Raw genomic sequence first — 24,689 nt, 5'->3', positions numbered from 1 at the left:
GATATCAGTGTTGTGAAAACTCACTAAAAACAAACATGATTTTTGAACTCTTACAAAGTGAGAAGTAAACGGTGTCCTGACATGACCTCAATGACACACACACACACACACACACACACACACACACACACACACACACACACACACACACACACACACACACACACACACAGTCTCTCTCACAAATAGATGTGTGTTTATAGATTGTTTCTTCTATGCCCCCGACTCCTGTTGCTTTTTGGGGCACTTTTTTCCAACGCAAATCACAACACTGAGTAGGAGAGGCCAGGGTACAAACCTAATATGATATAATTCCTGATACAAGGTGTTTCCTATGAAGGAGACACTGTAAGTGTTTAACCTCTCTTTCTTAATATTTTCTGAATTCAAATGTCTCGTTCTAAGGTATGTTTAATGTCTTATGTAAAGCACATAGAATTGCTTTGTTGTTGAAATGTGCTTTACAAATAAAATGGCCTTCCCTTATACAGTATGATGCATCATGGATGCATGAATACATGCATTGCTTGTAAATGTTGCCAATAAGTATTCTATTCTATTCTAGTAACAATGCACTTGGCATTGAAAAAAAGTGAGCCGAAAAGCAACAGGAGTCGGGGGCATAGAAGAAACATTCTATAAACGTGTGTGTGTGTGTGTGTGTGTGTGTGTGTGTGTGTGTGTGTGTGTGTGTGTGTGTGTGTGTGTGTGTGTGTGTGTGTGTGTGTGTGTGTGTGTGTGTGTGTGTGTGTGTGTTCCATTTCCTGAAAAGTTAATATTTGGTTTCTGCCTGACAGCAGAGATATATTTTGGTTTATTATGAATTATTATAACATATATACTTAGTAGATACACCACCAGAGGGCGCTATTATCCACTTTTAATGCATTTAGTCTCACAATACAACTCAAAGCTCAGGGTGTAGTGGTAATGATGGACCACAGGAGGGCGACACGGAGCAGTTGTCCTTTCTGAGTGACAAAGAAGAGAAACATGATGAAAACAATAGCAGATCTACAAGGCCACAGCGACGCGTTGTGGGCTTGTAGATCGGCTATTTTTGGACGCAATGTACCTGTGGAAAAGTTACTTTAAATGAATGATTGTGAAGTAATAGTTATATAATATAATAGAACTACTATTTATGAATGAATTATTTTAATGAATATGAATGAATGTTTTCTTCTGTGTTAGATAGATAGATGTTTTGATAAAAATCCACCAGAATACTGGAAATGATATCTGTTTTCCTCTGTTGAAAAAATCTGGGGGGGGGGGGCAGAGACCCCTCCCAATTGGGGGCGCGGCCAGTATCATTTCATCCCCCACAGCAGGTGAATCAAACACTTTCACTTTCACTACTATGGGCTATGTCACTGTGGTGGTGCAACAGCTGTGCAATGGCTAATAGAAGCTTTTCCGTCGTAACAATCATCCTTTTCATCACCGTTTTTGGAGAAACCGGTAACGGTGAGTATCTACGTTCACAGTGTCTGTATTATTTTCTAGATATTCACTGCTTGAAATTGTGCGTCAGTAGCATGACAGTCTCCTGTCTGAAAGTAGTAGTAGGACTAGGCTTACAGTAGCCATGGTACATGACGCATGGTTCACATGACGCTTGAAGGAGGGGAACTCCTTCAAGGCTAAGAATCAGAGCTATGCAGTGGTGTAAAGTAAGTAAGTACATAAAAAGGTCTGTACTTTCCCAAGAGTGATAACACTTTTGAGGTATTTTTACTTTACTGGAGTATTTCTGTTTTCAGTAATTTCACTTCTACTCCACTACATCTCAGAGGAAAATATTGTACTTTTTATTCCATAAATATTTGAAAACTTTAGTTACTAGTTACTTTGTAGATTTCGATTATTATTACAAAACATACATTAACCACTTCAGCCCTATACATTTCAAAATAGCAGATCTACAAGCTCACAATTGTGAGCTTGTACTTTTACTTTTACTTTTACTTAAGTCAAAATTGTGAGTGCTTTTTCCAGTGATGGTGAGTCTGAGGGGGCTTCACTTTTACCAGGTGATACTTTCTCTGCGGGGAGAGTTTCAGCAGGGACATCTTCAACTGTGTGTGTGTGTGTGTGTGTGTGTGTGTGTGTGTGTGTGTGTGTGTGTGTGTGTGTGTGTGTGTGTGTGTGTGTGTGCGACTGTGCGCGCGCACGCGCTACTGTGCTTGAATTCCCTGCAAGTCTAAAAGAATGATCTTATAAATAATACATCTTTTGCACAGCTGGGTCCAGCAAAACTCGCTACGTTTCCAGGGGCCAGGATGTTACTCTGAAACCTCTGATGACCGGAACTCCTACAGACATCCTCTGGACTCACGACAAGAACAAGGCCGTGGAGTGGGATGGCAACCCTGCTCAACCCATTTACAAAGAATACAACAAGTTCATCGGCACAGTCACTCTCAACAACGCAACAGGAGAGCTCACCATCAGGGGACTGACCACAGACTTAAGCGGCCTATATGAGATAGAGTATACCATTGATAAGATGCTCCTTCGCTACAGTGAATCGGTGGAAGTGCTTGGTAAGTGCTGAGAACCATTTGTTTATTACTATTACTAATTTGGCTGGCCACATGGGTCAAAATGTGACTTATATGTGGTTATAGCTGAAATTTATAACATAACATCCATAACACGGGGGACAGCCGGGGCCCCCTTGCAAGGGCCACAATGTCTACTGTGCTATAAGGCAGAGGTTCTCTAACTTATTTGTGCCAAGGAGCCCCAAATGAATGTGTATTGTATTTGGCCGTGGACCCCCATCTGAAAATATTTTGTGCCAGGGACCCCCATACGACATGTATATTGAGAAAATGTCTCAACAACATTCAAGTTGTTTGAAAATAGCATCTATACAAGCTCACAACGTGTGACGTGTTTTGAGCTTGTAGGGCGGCTATTTTCAAATATCCGATGCATACACAGTATTAAAGTTGTTCAACTAATTTAGCTGGGGACCCCCTGAAGCCGCCTCAAGGACCCCTGTGGGTCCCCGGACCCCACTTTGATAACCACTACTGTAACAGCTAGTTTTAGAAGAGACATTGATTTTGATGCAATACCTCTTTTCAGCCAGTAGGAGTCCTACCTGAATACAGAATAACTATCAATAGAGGAGCAGGTAGTCCAACAACACCACATTTGTGTTAGTTATACATTATATCAGTTACAAAATGTTCGCTTAAAAATATATATATTCAAAGATTTGCACACATTTTCATGATTTAAAAAAAATATCAGATCTACAAGATCAATAGCTTGTATATCTGCTATTTTTTTAATAGTCCAAAGTATAAAATAAAGGTTAAAGTGGTTAAAATCTAAAAGGACAGATGCGTTCCCAGTCTTAATTGGATAAGAAAGTGTTGAGAGAAAACACACTGTGGATTTCAGTTCCCCTTTTCTAACCATAATTTAAGCTTCGCAATTCCCCTAGAATTCCCCTCTCTCTCCCAGTCGGCTATGATGCAGCTCTGCAGCCAAAAACCTACTAAGCAGGTTTTACAACTGAGCTTCATCTAGACTAGAGACAGATGCTCCGTTTCAAATAAACACATTTAATATGATACACAGGGACCAGGGTTATCATCTGGTAGCCTGTGGAAACATGAAAGTTTAAGTAATACAACTGTAATTAAGTTCAATCGGTAGGATTAACCACAAAGATAAGGTGACACAGTGAGATTGGAATCTCACTACCTCTGCCTCTAATAATTTACATTCCTTCCTTCCCTCCTGCGTCTCTCTCTCTCTCTCTCTCTCTCTCTCTCTCTCTCTCTCTCTCTCTCTCTCTCTCTCTCAGCCCTCTTCTCCTTCCTCATTCTCCTCCCCTCTTTGTCTTGCATAATGTCTGTCTGTCAAAGGTCAACATTACTGACAGAACAGATACAGTACTGAGTATCTGTGGAGAGTTCTTCTGACAGTTTATATTCTCCTTTTAGAAGCAAATAACACAACAGAGGTGGGTAGAGTAGACACAAACTGAACTCAAGTAAAAGCATTCGTACTTTAAGATGATAATGACCCAAATAGAAGTAAAAGTAGTGATACAAATACATACACCCTACTAGTGTAAAAACAGGCAGACGTCAGGCAAAGTCCTCTGGTTCTCAAAGTGGGGTCCGTGGACCCCCAGGGCTTCCAGGGGGTCCCCACCAAAATGTTCAACCACTTTAACCCTATATACATTGGCTATTTGAAAATAGACGATCTACTTGTAGATTGGTTATTTTCAAAACATCTTGAAAGAAATGTGAATAATTTTGATATATTCTTATATATTCTATTCTATATTCTACATTCTAACTAAACAAATCTTCTATGGGGGTCCAAGGTACAAAACATTTTCCGATGGGGGTCTGCGGCCAAATCCATATTAATTTGGGGGTCATTGACATGAAAAAGTGTGATAACCACTATATATAGTCTGTCCACTCATTCTTCTTATGAGTGTAACCTCACGACACCTGCCGGCATGGAGTTGTTCTGTGTGCTGTGACTTGCGACGTTTGATTGGTGAAACGGAGTCATGTGACAAAACCAATGCAAATACTAGTCAGCCGCTTTGGCTGAAGTCCCTCTGAGAGAATGAAACAAACGTGTATTTGAATAAAAGAAAAGGGCAACAATAAAAGCAACAAGCGGAACATTTTGAAATGTTACCTTACAATTATTATTTCTTTCTGCACAAATATGCTCGACTAAAAGTGAAAACTATGTTGCATTACAGCAACTCTTAAGTACAATGTATTCAATAATTGACTTAAGCAAATGTAATTGAGTACATTTACTCAGTTACAATTGTAAATGTTTTTGTGTGTGCTTTATTTTGGCTGATTAACAATGTTTTTATTCATTTCTTTATAAGCAGTCCTGTTCTAAGACTGATTTGTGTTGCTTGATTGGGGTGTTCAGACAATACCCTCCCTACCTATCTGTTTCAATAATTGGAGTACAAATAAATGTCAATCTGTGCTTGCGGTGAGAGGGGATGGCCATGACAACTTCCAGCTATCTCATCGTTCTACAAACTAAATTCAAATGTCCATGACTTATTAACCACACAGTCTTGTTAGATTGAGTAATTTATTCTTAATGACAAAATGTAAACAAACTGAAGCAGTTTATGCACAATGTATGGTCAAAGCTGTGAGTAGACAGCGTGTGTCAAGGGTATGGTCTGCTAACCACATGAACCCTAGCATACAGTAGCGGACTTAGCTGTAGGCAAGGCTAGGCGACCGCCTGGGGCCTCAAGAGTTAGGGGGCCTCATGAAAAAAAAATCTCAGTTTCTGTAGGCCTACCTTTTAGCTTTTTAATGGATCCCATGTTAGTAAAGCCTGATAGAAGTATCAAACTCCCAAAATGCACCAGAATACTGGAAATTACATCTATTCAAAATCTGGGGAGGGGTGCCAGGGGCCTCATACTACCGTTCGCCTGGTGCCTCCAGATCCTTAAGTCCGCCCCTGAGCATACATATTCTGGGCATGTCATAATAGGCAACATTCTGTGAAATGGCAGATCTACAAGCTCACAATGCTTATAGTTACACTTACAGTATGCACGTGTACTGTGTAGGGTTTAATATGTTATGTATTTATTTCTAACTATCAGAGTTGGTCCTGTATACTTACTGTCTGTCTGTCTGTCTGTGTATGTGTGTCTGTCTGTCTGTGTATGTGTGTCTCTCTCTCTGTGTGTGTGTATGTCTCTCGCTCTCTCTCTCTCTCTCTCTCTCTCTCTCTCTCTCTCTCTCTCTCTCTCTCTCTCTCTCTCTCTCTCTCTCTCTCTCTCTCTCTCTCTCTCTCTCTCTCTGTGAATGTTTCTGCAGAGCCGGCATCCAAGCCTGAGATCACGTGTAACCGGTCCAACAACACCACGACAACTCTCCGCTGCTCAGCCCAGGGCAGTCTGCTGCAGTACCGCTGGTCAGGGCCCGGCCTGAGCAAGGAACAGGAAGAGTCTATGATTATTACCACCACGGAGGAGGGCGTGTATACCTGTGAGGTTAAGAACCTAGTCAGTCGGGAACAACGTAACTTTAACACTACTACGGAGTGTGGTAAGAACCGCAAGGATGATTATTATAACATTTGAGTCTGATATAAGACGTTTTCAGCCAGACAGGCTTACAATGAGTGAGCGGGTAGGATTTCATTTTCTTGCTTGGGGTGACACTTTGTCATAATGAGCCCATTGAAGGACAGACAGATTCCTGTCAGTAAGACAAAGGGCATTTGCGTTAACCATTGTGATCCTGCAACATGTGTTTGCTGTTTGACAGTCAAGTGGTGATGTGTGTGGACACACTTGTATGGGCCACACATTTGTGAACAGAATCTTTTTAGATGTGTGCAGATGAATGATGGGAAACAGAGATGAACTCAACACTAAACTCACATCTGTCTTTATCTTCGACAGGAAATCAACCTCCAAACTCCAACGCGCAAACGATTGCTGGTGCGGTCGTAGGCACATTGGTCATATTATTGGTCGTAGGAGGTGTGTTTTGGTTCAAGTGTTTTAGGAACAGTAAGTATGTTTCCTGTTTGTTTTTGTTTTTTATTTCCATTGTGAATAAACTATATAGAAATCCAGGCAATAATATGTTCTAAAACGTGACTTCAGTTCTCAAGAATCCAACTGAATTTATGTTAAATCAACTAGGACTATTTGGGGCTGGCCTATTTGGGGCCATGTATGTTCCATTTATACTGCTATGCAGCACAAATGTTATGCGAAGCTCGGCTAATCAGTTAAGCTGACATGTCGATTTAGCCAATTAGGGACAAATGTGACGTGACGCCAATCCGTGAACCCGGCGGTTTGGGTTGGCAAGTCACACACGTCAAGTTTGAGACCGAACGGTCGAACGCTGTCCGAGTTATACCAGGGACAATTTGTATTTGACACACACACACACACACATGGAGCGAACAATGAAAAACCTAAATGTTTCTTTATCTATTCTCCATCTATGTACCACTACAGAGAAATCTTCCAGTGGTACTGACCTGCCCAGTCCTGATCCCATAGCAGAAGATCAGTCCAGTTCACTTGCTGTTAGTGACAAAGGGAAGGTGAACCCGCCTTACACTAGTGAACATGTACCATTGTTACCGAACACGTCCAACGATAACCCACAGACGAAAGACAACGACAATGATGGACAAAAGACACGCGAAGGTAATGGGACACCGTTCTTGTGCCTGGAGAGTGAGACAAGGGACGACACGTCCACATGTGACACATCAGTGCCGGAGGGCATGAGGGACGTCCCTCAGGGGTCACCCGTGTCCCCAGGGTCAGCACCCCCACCGAAACCCCCAAGGCTCTCTCTGCACGTGTCCAACAATGATACAACATCAGAGAACACAACGGTAGGAGAGGAGGGAGACGAGGGAAGAGATGACTGCAGGGAAGAAGGAGGGAGTAGTAGGGCTGTGGACGCGGGAGAAGAGGGTGCAGAGGAGGGGGTGATGAGCGAAGAGGGTCAAGTCAAAGAGGATGCGAGGGAGGTTCAAGTTGAGTCCGGTGGAGACGAGGGTGTAGCGCGGGTTGAAGGGAGTGAACGCCAGAACGGGACGGAGGATGCAGCAGTTGATCAGTGGCCGGCCTCGGAGGACAGCCAGAATGGATCTGTCCCTGTCTCGCCAGGCGCACACACCGCCTGTCCCAGCACGGAGGTGGCAAGTGAGGAGCAGGATAGAGAGGAAGAGGAGAGCAAGGAGGAGGGGAGAGAGGAGGAGGACAGAATGGAGGAGAGAGAGGTGTACCATCCTAACCCAGCCAAAACTGAGATTTTGTCACCATGGCAAACCCCACCAGCTGGTGAAGATTCAGCCCTTCCTGGCTCTGCTTCCACCAACACTACACCTCCTGAGAATTCATCTGGAACACCCGTACGGGGCTCACTTCATAAGCAGGCTGTTTCTCCACGTCAGTCTGGTGACCCGGACACCTCTGAACTCAAAGAAACTCTCCAAAGCCATGATCAGTGTGATGAAACTTCTACAGGCTGACAAATCATGCTTGTTTACATAACAGGGTTTCATTTTCCTCCCCTTCATGCACACTTCCTAGTCCTAAATCCATGCGGTACTGTGGAACCCAACTGATACTCTGAGGGTCTGTATCCCTGCATACAACTACTGACCATTTAGGACCTGCAGATTCCAGGGTATATAATGGTTGACACTATTATGGTAGAGGATGCATAGACAGAATATTGTATTTTGACACTGATTTGCTCTTGTCACAAAACTCTAAGAATAACAAAACACATACAAGTAGTCTTCCTAACCTCTTGGACCTAGACCTCTTTTGAAAAGCTCTTATGCTACACACTAAATCTGTTAAAAAGTCTACTATTCCCTGTTAACAAGGTGGCTAAGCAAAATGCCCTACAATCAGTTCATGTTTAAGGTTGACCAAGAACACTTTACATACCTAGCTATCCTTGTTACAACATTATTTTACACAGAGGGACCTGGAACACTGGTCAAACCTTCCTTTCTCCCTTTTGGGGTGTATTCACTCTGTTAAAATGACTATAAAGACTAGTAGGTTTCAATATCTATTTCAGATTATCCTTATATTTTTACCTAAATCACTTTTTTACACAGTTTGAACATTTTTCTAACTTTATGTGGATTAAACCCCCTCTCAGATACAAACTAAACTAAACTAAGAAAACCTACTGAGTTCCAAATGGGAGGGTGGGCTAGGTCTGACCAACTTCTTATATTACTACTGGTCAGTTAATATTTCCTTTACATCCCATTGCATTTTGGGGTTCGGGATAGGTGTAAAAAAAAGTTCAAATGAACCCTAGAAAAAAACAGGTAGTGATAAAGAATCCACCCTATGTGCATGGACCAGGGGTCCATGCAAGTGGCAGCGGTGGCCTAGTGGTTAGAGGGGCGGCCTTGATACCGGAAAGTCCCTAGTTCGATTCCCCAATTCATCACATCAATCATGAATCACCGCTGAATAGCCCTTGAGCAAGGCTTCCATGCAGGGTCCGGCTGGAAACAAGCTTCGTGCTTAGTCCGACGCCCTGGGTAAACAACAAACTTTGCTTTGCTTTGCTTTCCATGCACATAGGGTGGATTATTTTTGTCCTGAAGTAGAGTCAAGGAGTGCTTGAATATTAATAATACACATTTTAATTGATTCCTTGGATCAGAATTGTATAGAATAATATGCTGATTTGTCTCTGCATGCTGTTTGCTTCAAATGTTATGCTATTTTCTATTTCTTAAAATGTTCTGGTTCAGGATAGGTGTTGATAGGATATATCTCTTGGACATGTTTCCATTCTAGTACATGTCGTGTGGACCCCTCTTTCCATCTAGAGACTAATGTACATATGGTTTGGGGTAATAATACCTTGGAAAGAGCTGCCAACATTATCAATATCAATAATTGTTTATGGAAACGTTGTGGTATTTTTGGTATTTTTTGTGCTGTCGTGTTTTACAGTTTTATTTATGTTATCCATGATGTTACACTACAAAGATGACATTAATCCCATGTGCTATTAAACAAAAGCACCTATGGCAGAGCACTGGCCACTTTTACAGGACTTATTAGATGACCACTGGTTGCAAGGCAGCAATTTCTTTGAGGCCATGAATGTCATAGCCACAGTGGCCAATCCGTTTGGCCTTCTGCCCCTCAAATTATTTTTACTGTATTTGCCCCGAGGCCACGGTGGCCTTGATACTCTGCCCACACTGCCCCAACCGATTGTACTGTTTTCTCCTCTCACTCTTTCCTGTCAGTGTCAAATGTCTTTTAGCCAGTTCACTTGTGCTTTGTTGCTTTGACTATGCAATCTATTCTTGTTATGGTGGTCTGAAACAGCAGGTTACCCAAAACAAACTTATACAACTACAACGTTGGTTAGACCACCATAACAAGAACAGATTGCATAGTCAAAGCAACAAAGCACAAGTGAACTGGCTATTACACTAGGGCTAGCCTCCAGAGAGCACGTGGGTAAAATCACTTCCAACAGCTAGGTTTGTCTAACTCCAGCTCAACATGGTCCATACTAGCATCTACACTCACAAGGCCCCTGAGTATTTTGTGGATTTCTTTTCTAGAAGTGGTGACGTGTGCATGCCCATAATACCAGAGCCAGCATTGCATTGCTGGTCTGTACCTGCCCAAGTACAGAAAGAATATGGGTAAATGTAAATGCTCTTTTAGATACAGTTGATTTGATTTGGAACATGCTACCACTGCCCATAAAGGGCATTATTAGTCATAACTTGTTTAGGAAAAACGTCAAATCATGGCTCCTACCTTCTAGATAGTGTTCCCAGTTGTCTGTTTAATTTATTTATCTATGCTGTTAATAAGATCTTAGTTGTATAGGTCACAGAGTTGTATAGAGTGGGCATAGGGATCGATGTCTGTTCTTTGTGTTTGTTAGTAGGCCTACTAGACCAAGGACCACATTTTACTTTATTATGTTTTCTTATCATTGACGTATTATTTCAGTGAATGCATTGTATTGCACTTGCATTTCTTTCTTTTTTTACAAACCGTCCAAATAAATCAATCGGTAGCCTACATTCTTTAAACACTGGCATCTTTTGTTGAGATTCTGAAACCTTAACTCCCCCTCCCCAACTTCGATTCCATTGACTCTGATTAGTCCAACCCTTTGCTCAGGAGTTTCTACAAATATTGGTAATTTAATTTGTAACTGCCAATTCATTTTGTGAAATAAACTGCATAATTCATGTACTATTATTATTTTAATAACACATCGTTAGTGATGTTGAAAATATCCTCAAAGCACATCCAAACTGCTGGGGTCCTTGCAAAATTTAACTGATTAACACAAAATATGATTGAACGTGTATGTATGTGTAGTACCTCTGCTGGACACTAGATGGGGCACTTGAATTACATTCCATACAAGCTATGGATGGTCAATGGTGGAAAGTAACTAAGTACATGTACTCAAGTACTGTACTTAAGGACAAATTTGAGGTATTTGTACTTTACTTGAGTATTTCTGATTTCCAATACTTTTACTTCTACTCCACTACATCTCAGAGGAAAATATTTTACTTTTACTTCTACTCCACTCCACTACACCTCAGAGGCAAATATTGTACTTTTACTCAACTACAACTACAACTATTTGAAAACTTAAGTTACTACATTTTGATTATTATTACAAAACATACATGAACCACTTCAGCCCTATATATATATTTCAGCTATTTTCAAAAGATTTGTATACATTTGAAAACGTCAAATGGGGACATTCTGCATAATGAGTACTTTTACTTTTGGTACTCTAAGTACATTTTGTTGCCAATACTTTGGTACTTTTACTCAAGTACATTTTGAATTCCGGACTTTTACTTGTAACGAAGTATTTCTACTGCAGTGTTGATGCTTTTACTTAAGTAAAACAAATTGAGTACTTTTTGGTCTACACTAGCCTAAATAGAGTGCATAGCATTGTTATATCAGACGCTTCGATTCCAGCAGCATGTCAAGCTGTTCCGGGAACCGGGCTTGGTTTTGCTGACAGACTAGTCTCGCGTCACCAGACTGTTGCCTCCCACAATTTACAAATGTTTCCGACATTCAGAGATTGTGGAATAGTTGTCTGGTGACGCGAGACTACTGACAGACGGACTTAACGGAGGAGCAGAGGGGGGATTAACCGGTGTGATCCGGCCTAGAGCCCGCCTACTGTATCCGGTAGTTTACACTCACACATACATGTCACGCACACACTGTTTCCGTGTCTGCAAGCTGCAAAGTGAACTGATCCAAGACCAGAGGAGCATTAGCTCCGTTCCGTGAGCAGAAATTGGACTTCCGGGTTTCGAGCTAGCAGAAATAAGGTTTCCGGTTGCCTTCAAAATAAGATTATGAATATTTTATGTTTTTTAAAAGACACAAATCTAATTTAAAAATACATTTATTATGTATGCCTTTTAAATGGCTCATACTAAAACACTTCTAAGTGGCAAGTTTAAAAAAAAAGACACAATTGTATTTAAAAAATAAATTTATGATGTACAGTATGTCTTTTTAAAAGGCTTATACTAGATCACTTCTAAGTGCCAGGTTGTTCCAGTTTGAAATTGGCTATTGACCCCCATTAAATGTGCACTTAGCACTGTTTTGCACTTTAACTGGATATTGATTTGTGTGTGTTACATATATGTATTGTTTTTGTATTGTTTGTCCATTGTTGTAATAATGCTGACTAATGCCAGGTCACTCTTGGAAAATGATGATGATATAATATTGTTAATTGCAGAAGCAAATAAACAATGATAAAAGAGACCACAAAATATGCTACAAATAATAATAGTAGATAGTGCAGGTGAGATTAAAAAAAAGAAGAATTTGGGGTTTATAAAGTTGATCTCACCTATTTAAAAACTAAAATACAATACAAATACAAATGTAATCAGAAAAACATCATTAAAAATGTATATTATTTAACAACATACATACAACATGGAAACACAGCATAAAAAAAGATAGAGGACAGAAATAGTAGTACATTTGTAGGGCAGGCCGCCCAGTGCGGCCTGAGGTAAGAAAAGTGCCATTTTCAGACAATACTGGACACTGGACAGGAGACGGCTGTTGGCGCCAGCACTTTTGACATACGCACACGTTCAGGGAGACCCCCTCTACAACGCTACACTCTCCGCTAAGCGGGAGAGGTGTATTTGGAAAAGTGGCGGGCCGTCAAGTGAGGTCAGGGGTCAGAAAACGGTCCATTTTCAGTGCATAGACTTCACAAATTGGGCGCTGGACACGAGACAGCTATTTGCGGGGGCACGTGTGACATACGTACGCGTTCAGGGAGACCCCCTCTACAATGCCACACTCTCCGCTAAGCCAGACAGGTGTATTTGGAAAAGCGGCGGGCCGTCCAGTGAGGTCAGGGGTCAGAAAACAGCCATTTTCAGTGCATAGACTCCACAAATTGGATGCTGGACATGAGACAGCTATTTGCCGTGGCACTTACTATTACTTACTTACAATTATAACAATCTGTTCTTGCTTCAAATTGACCGCTGATCATTCAGGCTACAGTCACAATTTAACACAAAAAATTGTAGATTAATATCACAGACTGAGGTTACCTGTTGTTGTCATGTCACTGTGACACAGTGTTAATTTTTATTTAGTTTTAGTCATAGTCTTTTGAATAACATTTAATTTAGTTTTAGTCATATTTTATTCACCTTAAATGTTTGTTTTAGTGTAGTTTTAGTCGACTAAATATAATACGATTTTAGTCGACTAAATCTACAGTTGATTTTGTTGTCAAAAATGTATTTTGGCGGGCCTTGATGGCGTCGTAATGCTACATTTTACACTTGGTTGCATGCTGAAATTAGCCAATCTACTGCTGTGACTTCACGTATCAAATTAAATAAAATACCTTTTAAAAAGTTCTATTGATTTCACCTCCTTATGACTCCATAATAAATCAAACCAACTCATTGGCTTTTTGGAAGAGGATGCAAGTCCCAGGAAGTGCCACAGAATATCATCAGGAAGTTTTAAAGCATCTTCTGTGTATACAGTACTGTTGCGTTGACCAGTTATTGATAGATATGTGTGGATACTCCCACAAAACAGACATGGCTATGGACAAGCCTTGCTTCTATTTCAGTTTCCCAGTTTGACATCAGTATAAAATTTCAATACCATTAATAAAGGCACACACCAACATCTCGTTCTGTGTCTGTCTCCGTTCCTGAGACTGATGTAACATTGACTGTGACTATGATTGTGACCTTAAGCCATTTTTATAGGGCAGCCTAGAGATCATTTCTACCAAGTTCCATGAAAATCTGCAACTCTCTTCTATCAGGTAATGGATGTGGAGCCATTTCAAAATGTGTGACATTTTCAAAGAGAACTCTGGAACTAATCTGAACAAGAATCAAGAGGGATTTATTTGTCACTTACTCAATACAGGTACAAGCAGTGAAATGTTGGGAGCTGTTTCTACAGAGACTGTGCTAACACAACCAATGTCTTTTTAAAATTATAGATAACAGAAATAAAATGAAAGTACAGATGGAATGGCATGTATGATAAACCTCTTAAAACATGTATGATAATCTGTAGCAGCAGTGCCAAATGTGCAAAAATAGAAGATAGCAACGCATTGCAGGCTTGCAGGCTTATGCAAAGGCTAAAATGTAATTAGATACCATGTTATGTAGACAGATGCCAGGCCATTGTTGACCTGGCATCCTATAGTTTGAATAGTTTCAATGTAGAGATTATAGATTTTTTGGGGGGGATAGGGGGCTGTTAGACTGATGATTCTTGGTTTACATATGATCCTAGATTACTATTTCTATGCATTTGATGTATTACCTTGCTTACTGTAAATCGCTCTGGATTAAGAGCGTCTGCTAAATGCCTAAATGCCTAAATAGTAAATCGCATTGTGAGCTTGTCACACGTGCCCCCGCAAATAGCTGTCTCGTGTCCAGCGCCCAATTTGTGAAGTCTATGCACTGAAAATGGACCGTTTTCTGACCCCTGACCTCACTGGACGGCCCGCCACTTTTCCAAATACACCTGTCTGGCTTAGCGGAGAGTGTGGCGTTGTAGAGGGGGTCTCCCTGAACGCGTACGTATGTCACACGTGCCCCCGCAAATAGCTGTCTCGTGTCCAGCGTCCAATTTGTGAAGTCTATGTACTCCAGTGAACAGCATTTATCCATAATAGATACATTTTTAATGTTATTAAAACAGTTTAAAACTTTTTTTTATTACAAATATACATAATATGTGTTTTCTAGCTTCGTTTAAATGCTTAATTTATAGTTTTAATGTGCAAATGAACCGTTTTTCAATGGTTTCTTTTTACTCTAGAGGGTACTCTTATTCTGAAGAGATCGTCAACCGGAAGTCTTTTTTCTGCTCCGTTATTTCTGCTCACGGAACACAGCTTATTTCAGCTCACGGAACACAGCTAGGAGCAGCACTGCTTCTGCTCTGCTCACCCAAGCAATAAGGTCATGTCAGGACAGCGTTACACGTTTGTTGAGTTAGGGTTAGGTTTTTTTGTGAGTTTAACTTTGATATCCACACAACACTGATATCCTCCCATTGACTCATGATTTAACAGACATGCTTTCACTGTTCTAAACTACAGGGTTATTGTTCTGTTATTAATATTGCGTAGCTATTATTCTAGTTTACTTTACTTTCGGTTTCAATCCCTGTCCCGGAAAGGGAAAAGGCTTGGTCTCGCATGAAGAGACGGCAAAGCACAATCGCAGCGCAGTCCGCCATTATCGTGTGTGTGTGGTTGTTGTCGGCGGTATAGGCTGTATTGATGATTAGTTATTGATCATAAACATGAAGGCTCGTCTCCTCTGGTTCGTCTGTCTGTTGACCGCAGCTGGACTCATCCTAACATCAGGTACAACAACTTCTATCTCTTTAAAACTTTTATAAAAATGGACACACCCAACTCGTGTGTGTGTGTGTGTGTGTGTGTGTGTGTGTGTGTGTGTGTGTGTGTGTGTGTGTGTGTGCGCGTGCGTGTGTGTTCTGGTTCGCCAAACCAACGACACATCTTGATCATTATGAGATGTATTTATTTTAATCTTTGCTCATTAAATGTATGTGATTATTGCAGTGCGTCACAATTGCCAAAGTAATAAGTGGCTACAAGTAACAGGCTATTCACACGAATTATTATCCTTGCCTCTCGCCTGTATTTGTTTATGGTAACGAATCCATCCGATACTCTTCGATACATAACACAATGTGAAGAATGGTTATTTATTATATTGGTCAAATATTCCTCCAAATAGCCTATACAACTTGACTTGCATATTTAATTTAGCATAGAAGATGTTGGAAATTCCCCCTGGTCTCACAATGACGTTATAACTCTGAACAGTGAGCGTACACCCACCGCACCCACTGAGGGAAATATATAAAAAAACGAGAAAAGGGCGGCGGGGGGGGGGGGGGGGTAACCATAGTAAGTATGCAGGCCGATATAATAGTATGGCCTATACGCACTAATTCTCATAATATCTCCTTGTACATGCATCACCATACTGTATTAGTGGCCTGCCATGTTCCTTCGACAACCAGTTGTACTATACATTATGCAGGAGATGCAGGGGCCTTAATGGGGCATCAAAGGCTTTTATGAGAAGAGGCAATTCTTGAAGCTGACTTGAATGAGCTGTCAGGCTTCAGAAAAATTAATCAAGGGGAAAAAGGGGAAATTCCAATGCAGCAATGCATTGATATTAAAAAGAAAATGTACTGCTTTGTAATTTGCACTTTTGAATACTTAATATTGTTTTAAAGCATTGTACTTTGGAATACATTTGTTAAAAGCAAGTACTCCAGTTCTTTAACTCTTTAAGTACATTGTAATATACTGTAAAGTAATTTGACTGAGCAATCACTTGTAGTTGAGTTGTTGCCAGAAATATCTTGACTCACTCAAGTACTGGGGTTTAGTACTTTATCTATCACTGGAACAAGACACACATTGCTGTATTTATGGTTGGGTCTTTGGGTTTTGTCATGAAGAGATTGTTGAGTTTCGGTTTATTTTATTTTATTATTTGTTAGACTGGTGGTATACAGTAGATACTTATTTTTATTTATTTTACTTCTAAACACTTTATTATAATTACTGGCTGCTCTAACTTAATTTGAATGGAATAATTTTCTCCACAGCCCAGCAAGTGAAATACTTACAACTGGGAGGAAAGCTTGAATTGGATATTACCTCGGTCACTGGTCCCATCACTGGCGTCCTGTGGAAACATGGCCCCAATAAGGTGACAGAATGGGATCAGGGCTTTGGTCCTCTGGTGGATTACTATGGGACATATAAGAACCGCACAGAACTGGTTAAAGCCACTGGAAAGTTGGTCGTCAACAGTATGACCATAGAAGACCTTGGAATATATTCTGTGGAGGTAAACGGTCGAGTGCAGAGCAAGACTTACAAGCCAGAATTCATCAGTAAGTATGAATGCATTGTGTCCTGTGAAGGATAAATGTTTATGTCTTGTACTTCTATCATAATATCAACATTTTTCAATACGTCTGTCCAGTCTTCAGAAGAGAACATGTAAATTGGTTAGGGTTAATGGAAGGATAATTTCTTATTAGCATTCTTTATTGACAATGCAAGGATTAAGGATGAATGAATGTGTCTAAATCAGTAGGACCAGTATGCTAGACAGCTAGAGAGAGAGAGGGGGGGGGGGGGTGGACTGGAGAAAGAGACTCAGAAAGGAAAGGAGTGAAACAAATGAAAGAAGAAAATAGAAAGTGAAACAGATTGTGCTTAGTCCCTGTTATACTGTGATGCCCCCCCCCCTTTATGAGCAATGGCTGATTTGTAACTGTAAATAAAAAAGAGTTAGGGGTTAGGGTTTTATGGCAACAGATGCATAGGAGAACAACAGGTATCCATCTCATTGCAGTTTGACTAAAGTGATATTTTTTTCCAAAATTGAATATAGGGCTTGAGACTGAGTGCTATCCAGTTACTCACCTAGATTCCATTACCTTTGTGATGAACAGGAGGTGTTTGTACATGAAACATTAGGAAACTATCACTTTAACCATAACAGTGAGTGCAGCAGATTACATGCAAGCAGAGTGAATCACATTCGCCACCAACTGTCTGATTATGGTGGGTGTGTCGCTAGAATACAAGCTGTTTAAATATTTAAACCCCCTAGAAGCACCAATGATCTCCAACACCTTTCACCATGATTTATTTATTTAGTTTTAATTAGATAGTTATTGCTCCTGGTGAGTTTAAAATAATGGCAGCTTGAGAATTATAAATATAAGAATGGAACTTTGTGACAGATGGGTCCCTGGTGACAGCTGAAGTGGGTATATTATTTCATAACAGCGGGGACTGGACAGCTCCTACTAGGGCTGGGCAATTAACCAACAATAGAGCTAATAACCACCTCAAACTTGCTCATGTAGGTTAATAGAATAACCGAGAAGCAGGGTTTTATTTATTAATGTATTTATTTTTTATTATATATCAACAAATGGACATGAAAAAAATCTAATATATTTTGTATGATTTACTAAATCGATTTCTCGGATTAACCATGTTTAACCCTGTATTATACTTAATTGTACAATGGATGGTGGCAAACAGAAATAGTGAAAATAGCTGATCTACAAGCTCACGATGTGTCTTAATGCAATGGTTTGTGAGCTTGCAGATTGTCTATTCTTGATTTATTTTTCCTTTTTTTCATTCATTAATCGTAGGCAAGGCAAAAGTTTGAAATATCTGTGACATTGATTTGAAGTCATATTGCCCAGCCCTAACTCCTAAGTCCTAATACAGTTAACATGCTGGCACACAGAAACACCCAAATGAAACATACCCACTTTACTGTATGTTCTTAACTTAAGCTGCAGTTTATATCCATGAGAAGTTTTGCCTCCTTTCTGTCAATGTCAAGTGATGTTGTGTGTCACTCACTGCTGAAATGGTTGCTATGTTGTTGCTACCCTGTCACAATCTGATTGGCTGCCGCCCAGCGAAATTCACTTCTCATTTTCATAAGGTTGAGGCGTTCAACTGTTTGACTGTCCTTTGCCTCCTGCTTCCATAGGAAATGAATGGGAATTGTTGAAAAAAAAAAGAATCAGCACGCTCCTCCTACGTGTATCTGTGTCATAACCATAACCTGAGGAAGATCACACAGCCAACGATTTGTTTTCACTCACATTCATTCTTTTTCCCCAACAGAGGATGTCCCAAAGCCGGAGGTGGTTGTCAAGCCACTGTCTTGTAGCCCTGCCTCTATCGACTGCACATTGGTCTGTGAAGGAAACGTCACAGAGAGAGGTCCGGTTACCTATCACTGGAAGAAAGATGAGGTGTCAGACTCTACCCAGACTCGACAGTTTAAAATCACCAAAGCTAAGGAAGGGGAGGCTGAAACCTTCTCTTGTGTAATGAAGAACCCATTCAGTGAGATGCAGAGTGAGCCCATTCGAAATCCACTTCATGATGGTATGTAGTTTACTCCACGATGTGTAGGAATTTAATCACTGTCCTAAGCCTAGTTCAGAGTCAGTTTTCTGAAAATGTTTTATGTTGCTTTATGAGTGGTGCTCAAGCGTTTTCATAAGGACCCCCAAAATTATATGTATTTGGCTGCAGACCCCCATCTCAAAATATTTTGTTCCAGAGACCCCCAAAAGCAAAGATTTGATTTAGAAATGTTTGCTTAAAATATATATATATTCAAAGATTTGAACACATTTTCACGATTTTTCAAAAGTAGCAGATCTACAAGCTCATAGTGTGGCACGAAGTGACACACTATGAGCTTGTATATCTGCTATCTTTGAATAACTAAAATCTAAAATGACACAGATGCTTTCCCAGTTGCTTTATGAATGACATTCAGACAGCCTATCACTGATCTGCAGCTACTCAGGAGTATATATGAACTGAATGTTGGAAGATTGAATGTCCTTGAGCTTTGTGAGATTACAGTCTCATGCTGAGCAGGTGTTTGCTCAGTCTCTTCTTAAAGGCATGAACACTACTTGATGTAATGTCTCCAGCAACAGAAGGGGGAAGGCTGTTCCATGTTGTTATAGCAGAGTGGAGAAAGCTCCTGTCACCACTCACCACCGCATTTGGTGTTGGACTTGGGGAGTGTCAGGGTGTGGCTCGGTGGTACCCGCCGTTGCCCCGTTATAGGTTGGCGCCATAAACAGTAAAAAGTATGGACAACGTTACACCCATGACTCTACAGACCGTAAATTAAGCGAGAGAGAGACAAATAGAGCGCGCAAACACGAGAAAAGAAAGGAGAGCATATGCCATATAGCGATTCCATATATAACAGTGTAAAATATACAGTAATATACAAAATAATATACAGTAATACGTTAACATGCTATGGAAATGTTGCACCGTGGCCTTTACAAACTTGCAAATCTTTAGTCTAAACTAGGCTTTTCAGAGCACAGTGTTGACCTTTTGTACCATATGTTACACATAAATCATAAAACTGGTTATGTGTGTGGAGAAAACATTTGATAGAACATTTTGGTAATTCTAGTTGTCTCCTGTAGTACCCTCTCAATAAAATAACTAACTTTATGACATTGTTGTTGGGACAGAATGGGTAGGTCATGAAGATGAATTCATAATATCAGCTCAACATGTTAAAATATAATTATATTCAATAATGTATTAAAATATACAAACATATGTTTGGTCTAAGGCATTGGTTCTCAAAGTGGGGTCCGGGGACCCCCAGGCGTCCTTGGGGGGGTCCCCAGCAAAATTTGGCTGTTCAAAAATACCCGGCAAGGGGCGCCCGCTGGCCTAGCGGTCCAGGCGCATACCACATACTGTATGCTGGTAATGCTGATAATCCAGCTTGACAGCGTTTCACGGGTTAGACTCCCGATCCCAACGACCTTTGCTGTGCGTCACTCCCCCATCTCTCTCCCCATTTGTCAGCCCACTATCCTATCAATAAAAAGGCAGAAAAAGCACAAAAAAAATATTTTAAAAAATTATGATAATAATAAATAAATGTTGCAAGCTTGTACATCTCCTATTTTTTAACATTTAGAAAAAGAATCTTAAAAGTAATGGAATATTTTGCATGAATTTGATTTTTTTTAACAAAACTCTTCTCTTCAAGGGGTCCCTGGCATAAAAACAAATTCAGATGGGGGTCCGCGGCCAAATATACATCAATTTGGGGGTCCTTGGCACGAAAAAGTTTGAGAACCATTGGTCTAAGGATCCAGTGTGTGGGACAACACTAGACAGTGCGCAGGACCTTTTTCATTGTTTTACTCCACGAGGTGGACAAAATGAATCAGTGTCTTAGTTCAGACCAATGATTCGCAACTCGGCGAAACCATTGCAGAGCGATCGCTGCAGTCTGAATTTCCCCGTTGTAGATCGGCGCATGCTGGCTAATTGTCTTGCAAGCGATTATACTTGTCCAATAGCAATCAAAGAGTTGCAATACATTTATGATCCCACAAACACGTTGCTCATACGCATCTGCCATTGCAATGTTGTCTCCGTCCTCTGTATCACTTTTTTCTGTTTTATCGCACGCACCTGCCTGTGAGAGAGGGAGAGAAAGAGAAAAATAGAGCTAGCGAACAGGAGAAAAGAAAATAGAGCGTATGGCTATTTCATATTTTTATGTAACGGTACACAGTATAACAATATAATATAATAGGTTCACATGCTATGGAAATGGTAAACTATCTCAGCTAGTTGCCTTGATGTGGACTTCAATTGTCAATTCTTTGTCTGTGACAGTTTTCAGTTAATTGCCCAGCCCTAGTGTGGAGCGTGCACTTTTATAACATTGCAAACCACAGTTTTGGGGATTCTGTTTACAAGTTGCATTTTGGCTCGTTGCATATCTTTACTCTGAACTAGGCTCTACAGCAATGGTTCCCAAACTGGGGGTCAGGACCCCCAGGGGGGTCCCCAAACTATTTCGGGGTGTCCCCAGATGATTAGCATAATGTGCAACATTGTTTTCTCACTCAACAGTAAACAAACCAACATACAGTATAAGTGTATGTGTATGTATAAATAAACTAAGTAACCAAACTAACTAACCAAGTGCTTGTCAGGGTGGGGGGTCCCCAATTCAAATATGATTATTTTGAGGGGTCGCAGCCTGAAAAGTTTGGGAACCCTTGCTCTACGGGACACCGTTTTTTAAATTTTGGCTTCTAGCACAGAACATCATAAAGCTTGGCATGTGTGTCTGTGTGAAGCACAGTGAGTAAGACACGTTGATAGAATGTGTTGGTAATTCTTGTTGTCTCCTGTGAACCTCTCAATGATCTAACTAACTTGTTGGAACAGAATGTGACATCTACAGTAAGTCATGAAGATGAATTCATAATATCATTTAAGTGTTTGATGTTGTTCAATTCAACATGGCAAATACAAAGTTGGATGCCTAATAATAATAATATAATATACACTTTTATTTGCGGCTAACCGCATATATGCCTAAATCATGATTCAATATAATTCATACAGTTTATAGACATGCAGACAGAAATTAACTGTTTATTTGAAAGAAAATGAAACCCATTAATGTCATTATGTTTTCCTCCTAAGTGCCTCCACCGGTACCGATTGTTGGACTCATTATTGGAGTGTTGGCTGTCATCGTCGCCATCCCTTTCGTTTTGCTGTTTGGTGTGAAATGTATTGGTAAGTTTCTCTACTGATTTTAAGTCACAATTCGATTAGATTTTGATTCTTGGGGTCATGATTCGATTCAAAATTGATTATTGAAAACAAAACGATTCCCAATCAATTTGATCCATTTTAATTCACTCTAGCCAGTACACAAACATTGTTCTGAAAATGTATATCTACCCGTGTTCAATTATCACCGGGTGATCCTTTATGAATGATGTCAATATGATTTAGTTTGCAAATAATTTATCAGATATTTTCAAATGTAAATAGGGTTAAAGTGGTTAAACTCTCTAATCATGTTATGTTATTGCTGTGTTTGAATTTTATCTCAGATTCTTTAAACAAGATGGTGCCTGTCTCTGTGAGGGATAGATTGCCTGGGCCTCTGAAAAGCTGGCTTTTTCCTCCTAAAGGTGAGTAAGCTTGAGAACTTTATTTGAGCAGTTTGTGATGTGATTTGGTCTGGAGTTGAACCTCCAACTCATTTATATTAATAACACATTATAATTATCAAATATCATTGTCATTATGAAATGAATAATAGTATCCATGAGGGATGAGCATAACAGCCATAACACCAGATATCTGTGTGTTCATAATAAACCTCCAATCATCAATTCTTCCTGATGACAGGGCCGCATTAACACACAGGCTCACAGGGCTGCATACTGGGGCACTATAGCACCAGTCAACTATGATCTCCTCCCCCCCATCCTGACAATACTATGATTCGCCCGCAAATACTATGACAATGCTTACTAGGCCTGTCACAATTAGTACATAATCGCCTAATCGCAATTATTTTAGATAATAGCAGTTATTTTTCAAATAATCGTCTAAATCATTTCCGGGTAAAAAAAATCTTATATTTAAAAAAAATAGTAGAAATAGCAGATCTACAAGCTCAAAATGCGTCACCATGCCACGCGTTTTGAGCCGGCTATTTTCACTACTCATCTTTTTTTTAAAGTATAAAGTAATTAGATACGGTATGTCTGTTCTTTATCATATCTGCCCTGTGCAACTTTTGTTTACGAAGCCTAACAGCCAAAAATAAATGTTTTATTTTTTCCTGAAGCTCCAATGTTCACTGACAGAAACAAAATTAAATCATTAATCGCAATTATTTGAGTGACAATTAATCGTCAAGCAAAATTTCATAATTGTGATAGCCCTAACAATGCTATTAACACATTGACTGCCTAGATCGAGTTAACTCGATTTTAGCAAAAAAATAATTTTTCAAAAGATTTTTTTTTTTTTTTTACTTTTTTTTTTTTTAAATTTGACCCAAAGACCAAGGAGATATGAATTTTCGAAGATCTTTACTCTCATCCACTTCCTTGTTAACTTAAAACTTTGTATCTCGGCTCCCGAGTACTTTTTTTTTTTTTCATTGAAAAATCTCTGGCATGAATAACAATAGGCAGTGAAAATAATTCAGGCAGTCAATGTGTTAACATGTCGGGTGCATATAAAGGAGTGAAATCACGCAAACTACACCGATTGAACACATTACATTGAATACAGTTAAAGGACCACTTCACCCATTGTCAACCTATCTTCATATAAATGGTCCTCATGCTCATTATAAGATAGAATAAAGAAGATAAAGGCAAGTCCTAATGGTTTCTATACAATGTCTCATATTTGATAAAATTCAAATCGAATTCAAGACATGTTTAGGAGGACTGGTCCTGTGCTCAGATCTACGCTGGTCGTCTAAAAGGACATTTTAACATTTCATCTGTGTCTTCCTTTAGTTGCATTCCAGGAATATGCATGCCATACTTCAAAGTATTACCATTTTGGTGCCTGGATTTCCAGTAGTGCCCACTCTTTTTGGTGCCCACATTTCCCTGGTGCCCACTCTTCCAAGGTGCCCAGTTGTCCCTAGTGCCCAGAATGTTTTGGTGCCCACCCTTCCTGTTACCGTTGGCCATATCGCCTTCGTTCACTGCCAGCCTGGGTAGCAGAATGCCAGCCGAGGCAAAATGTCATGATCGTGGCAGCCCCTAGCTCTGTGCACTACAAAGTATTAATATGGCCGTGCCTGCTGACTGAGGACTGGCAGAGAGTTGCTATAAAGTGAGAATAACTGGTGTTGTTAGTTATGACAGTGTTGCATATTTCAACAAAGCAGCGATGCCTCACAGTGGTTGTTTAGGTTTGTGAGTTCACCTTCTACTCAATCTGGGAACCCAGATCTAACTGAAAATGAAAAACAGCGAGCTCTAAAAACCTTAACTGGTTGGTATATCAGGATAGTCTGCCCACATGGCAAACCAACAGAACAATGGAACCTAAATGGGCCCGAAGCTGGTGTTGATTTCCTATCTTGACTGTAACAATGTGAAGTAACACTTTTTCTAGGTTATTTCATCTAAT

At 40.1% G+C, this 24,689-nt stretch overlaps 2 protein-coding genes and 1 long non-coding RNA gene across 4 annotated transcripts in view; 2 read left to right on the top strand and 1 right to left on the bottom strand.

Annotated features, from left to right (window-relative positions):
* The window catches only part of LOC311040347 (hepatic and glial cell adhesion molecule-like), a 95,077-nt gene that overhangs the window by 62,901 nt on the left and 7,487 nt on the right, over window positions 1-24,689 (top strand). The window contains exons 1-5 of one of the 2 annotated variants that reach the window (XM_084050577.1): window positions 15,347-15,482; window positions 16,769-17,059; window positions 18,831-19,097; window positions 22,215-22,310; window positions 22,634-22,714. In XM_084050577.1, the coding sequence (XP_083906703.1) occupies window positions 15,419-15,482; window positions 16,769-17,059; window positions 18,831-19,097; window positions 22,215-22,310; window positions 22,634-22,714 (799 nt within the window). In that variant the 5' untranslated portion in view covers window positions 15,347-15,418. Of the gene's footprint in view, window positions 1-15,346; window positions 15,483-16,768; window positions 17,060-18,830; window positions 19,098-22,214; window positions 22,311-22,633; window positions 22,715-24,689 lie in introns of those variants that run through there. The other variant, XM_084050578.1, reaches the window with a different exon arrangement.
* On the top strand, window positions 1,365-10,787 carry LOC311040344 (uncharacterized protein). The gene is made up of 5 exons (XM_084050573.1): window positions 1,365-1,470; window positions 2,247-2,549; window positions 5,862-6,092; window positions 6,452-6,562; window positions 7,022-10,787. The coding sequence occupies exons 1-5, from the start codon at window positions 1,371-1,373 to the stop codon at window positions 8,050-8,052; spliced, it is 1,776 nt and encodes a 591-aa protein (XP_083906699.1). The 5' UTR covers window positions 1,365-1,370; the 3' UTR covers window positions 8,053-10,787.
* LOC311040359 overlaps window positions 15,403-24,689 on the bottom strand; it is a 57,931-nt gene continuing 48,644 nt past the window's right edge. The window contains exon 3 of the long non-coding RNA XR_014600260.1: window positions 15,403-15,491. This is a non-coding gene — a long non-coding RNA (uncharacterized lncRNA). The remainder of the gene's footprint in view (window positions 15,492-24,689) is intronic.

The sequence above is a fragment of the Gymnoscopelus microlampas genome (genome assembly GCF_963454915.1).
Source record: "Gymnoscopelus microlampas genome assembly, chromosome: 24".
NCBI classification, from domain to species: domain Eukaryota; kingdom Metazoa; phylum Chordata; class Actinopteri; order Myctophiformes; family Myctophidae; genus Gymnoscopelus; species Gymnoscopelus microlampas.
The sequence above is the reverse complement of the archived record's forward strand: the minus strand, read 5'-3'. Positions and strand labels throughout refer to the sequence as shown.

Bases quoted from the DNA above. Each gene is read 5' to 3' on its own strand.
- LOC311040344 (XM_084050573.1), top strand. From the start codon at position 1,371: ATGTCACTGTGGTGGTGCAACAGCTGTGCAATGGCTAATAGAAGCTTT. The intron at 1,471-2,246 runs GTGAGTATCTAC...TCTTTTGCACAG, and splicing joins TTTTGGAGAAACCGGTAACG to CTGGGTCCAGCAAAACTCGC. The intron at 6,563-7,021 runs GTAAGTATGTTT...GTACCACTACAG, and splicing joins GTTCAAGTGTTTTAGGAACA to AGAAATCTTCCAGTGGTACT.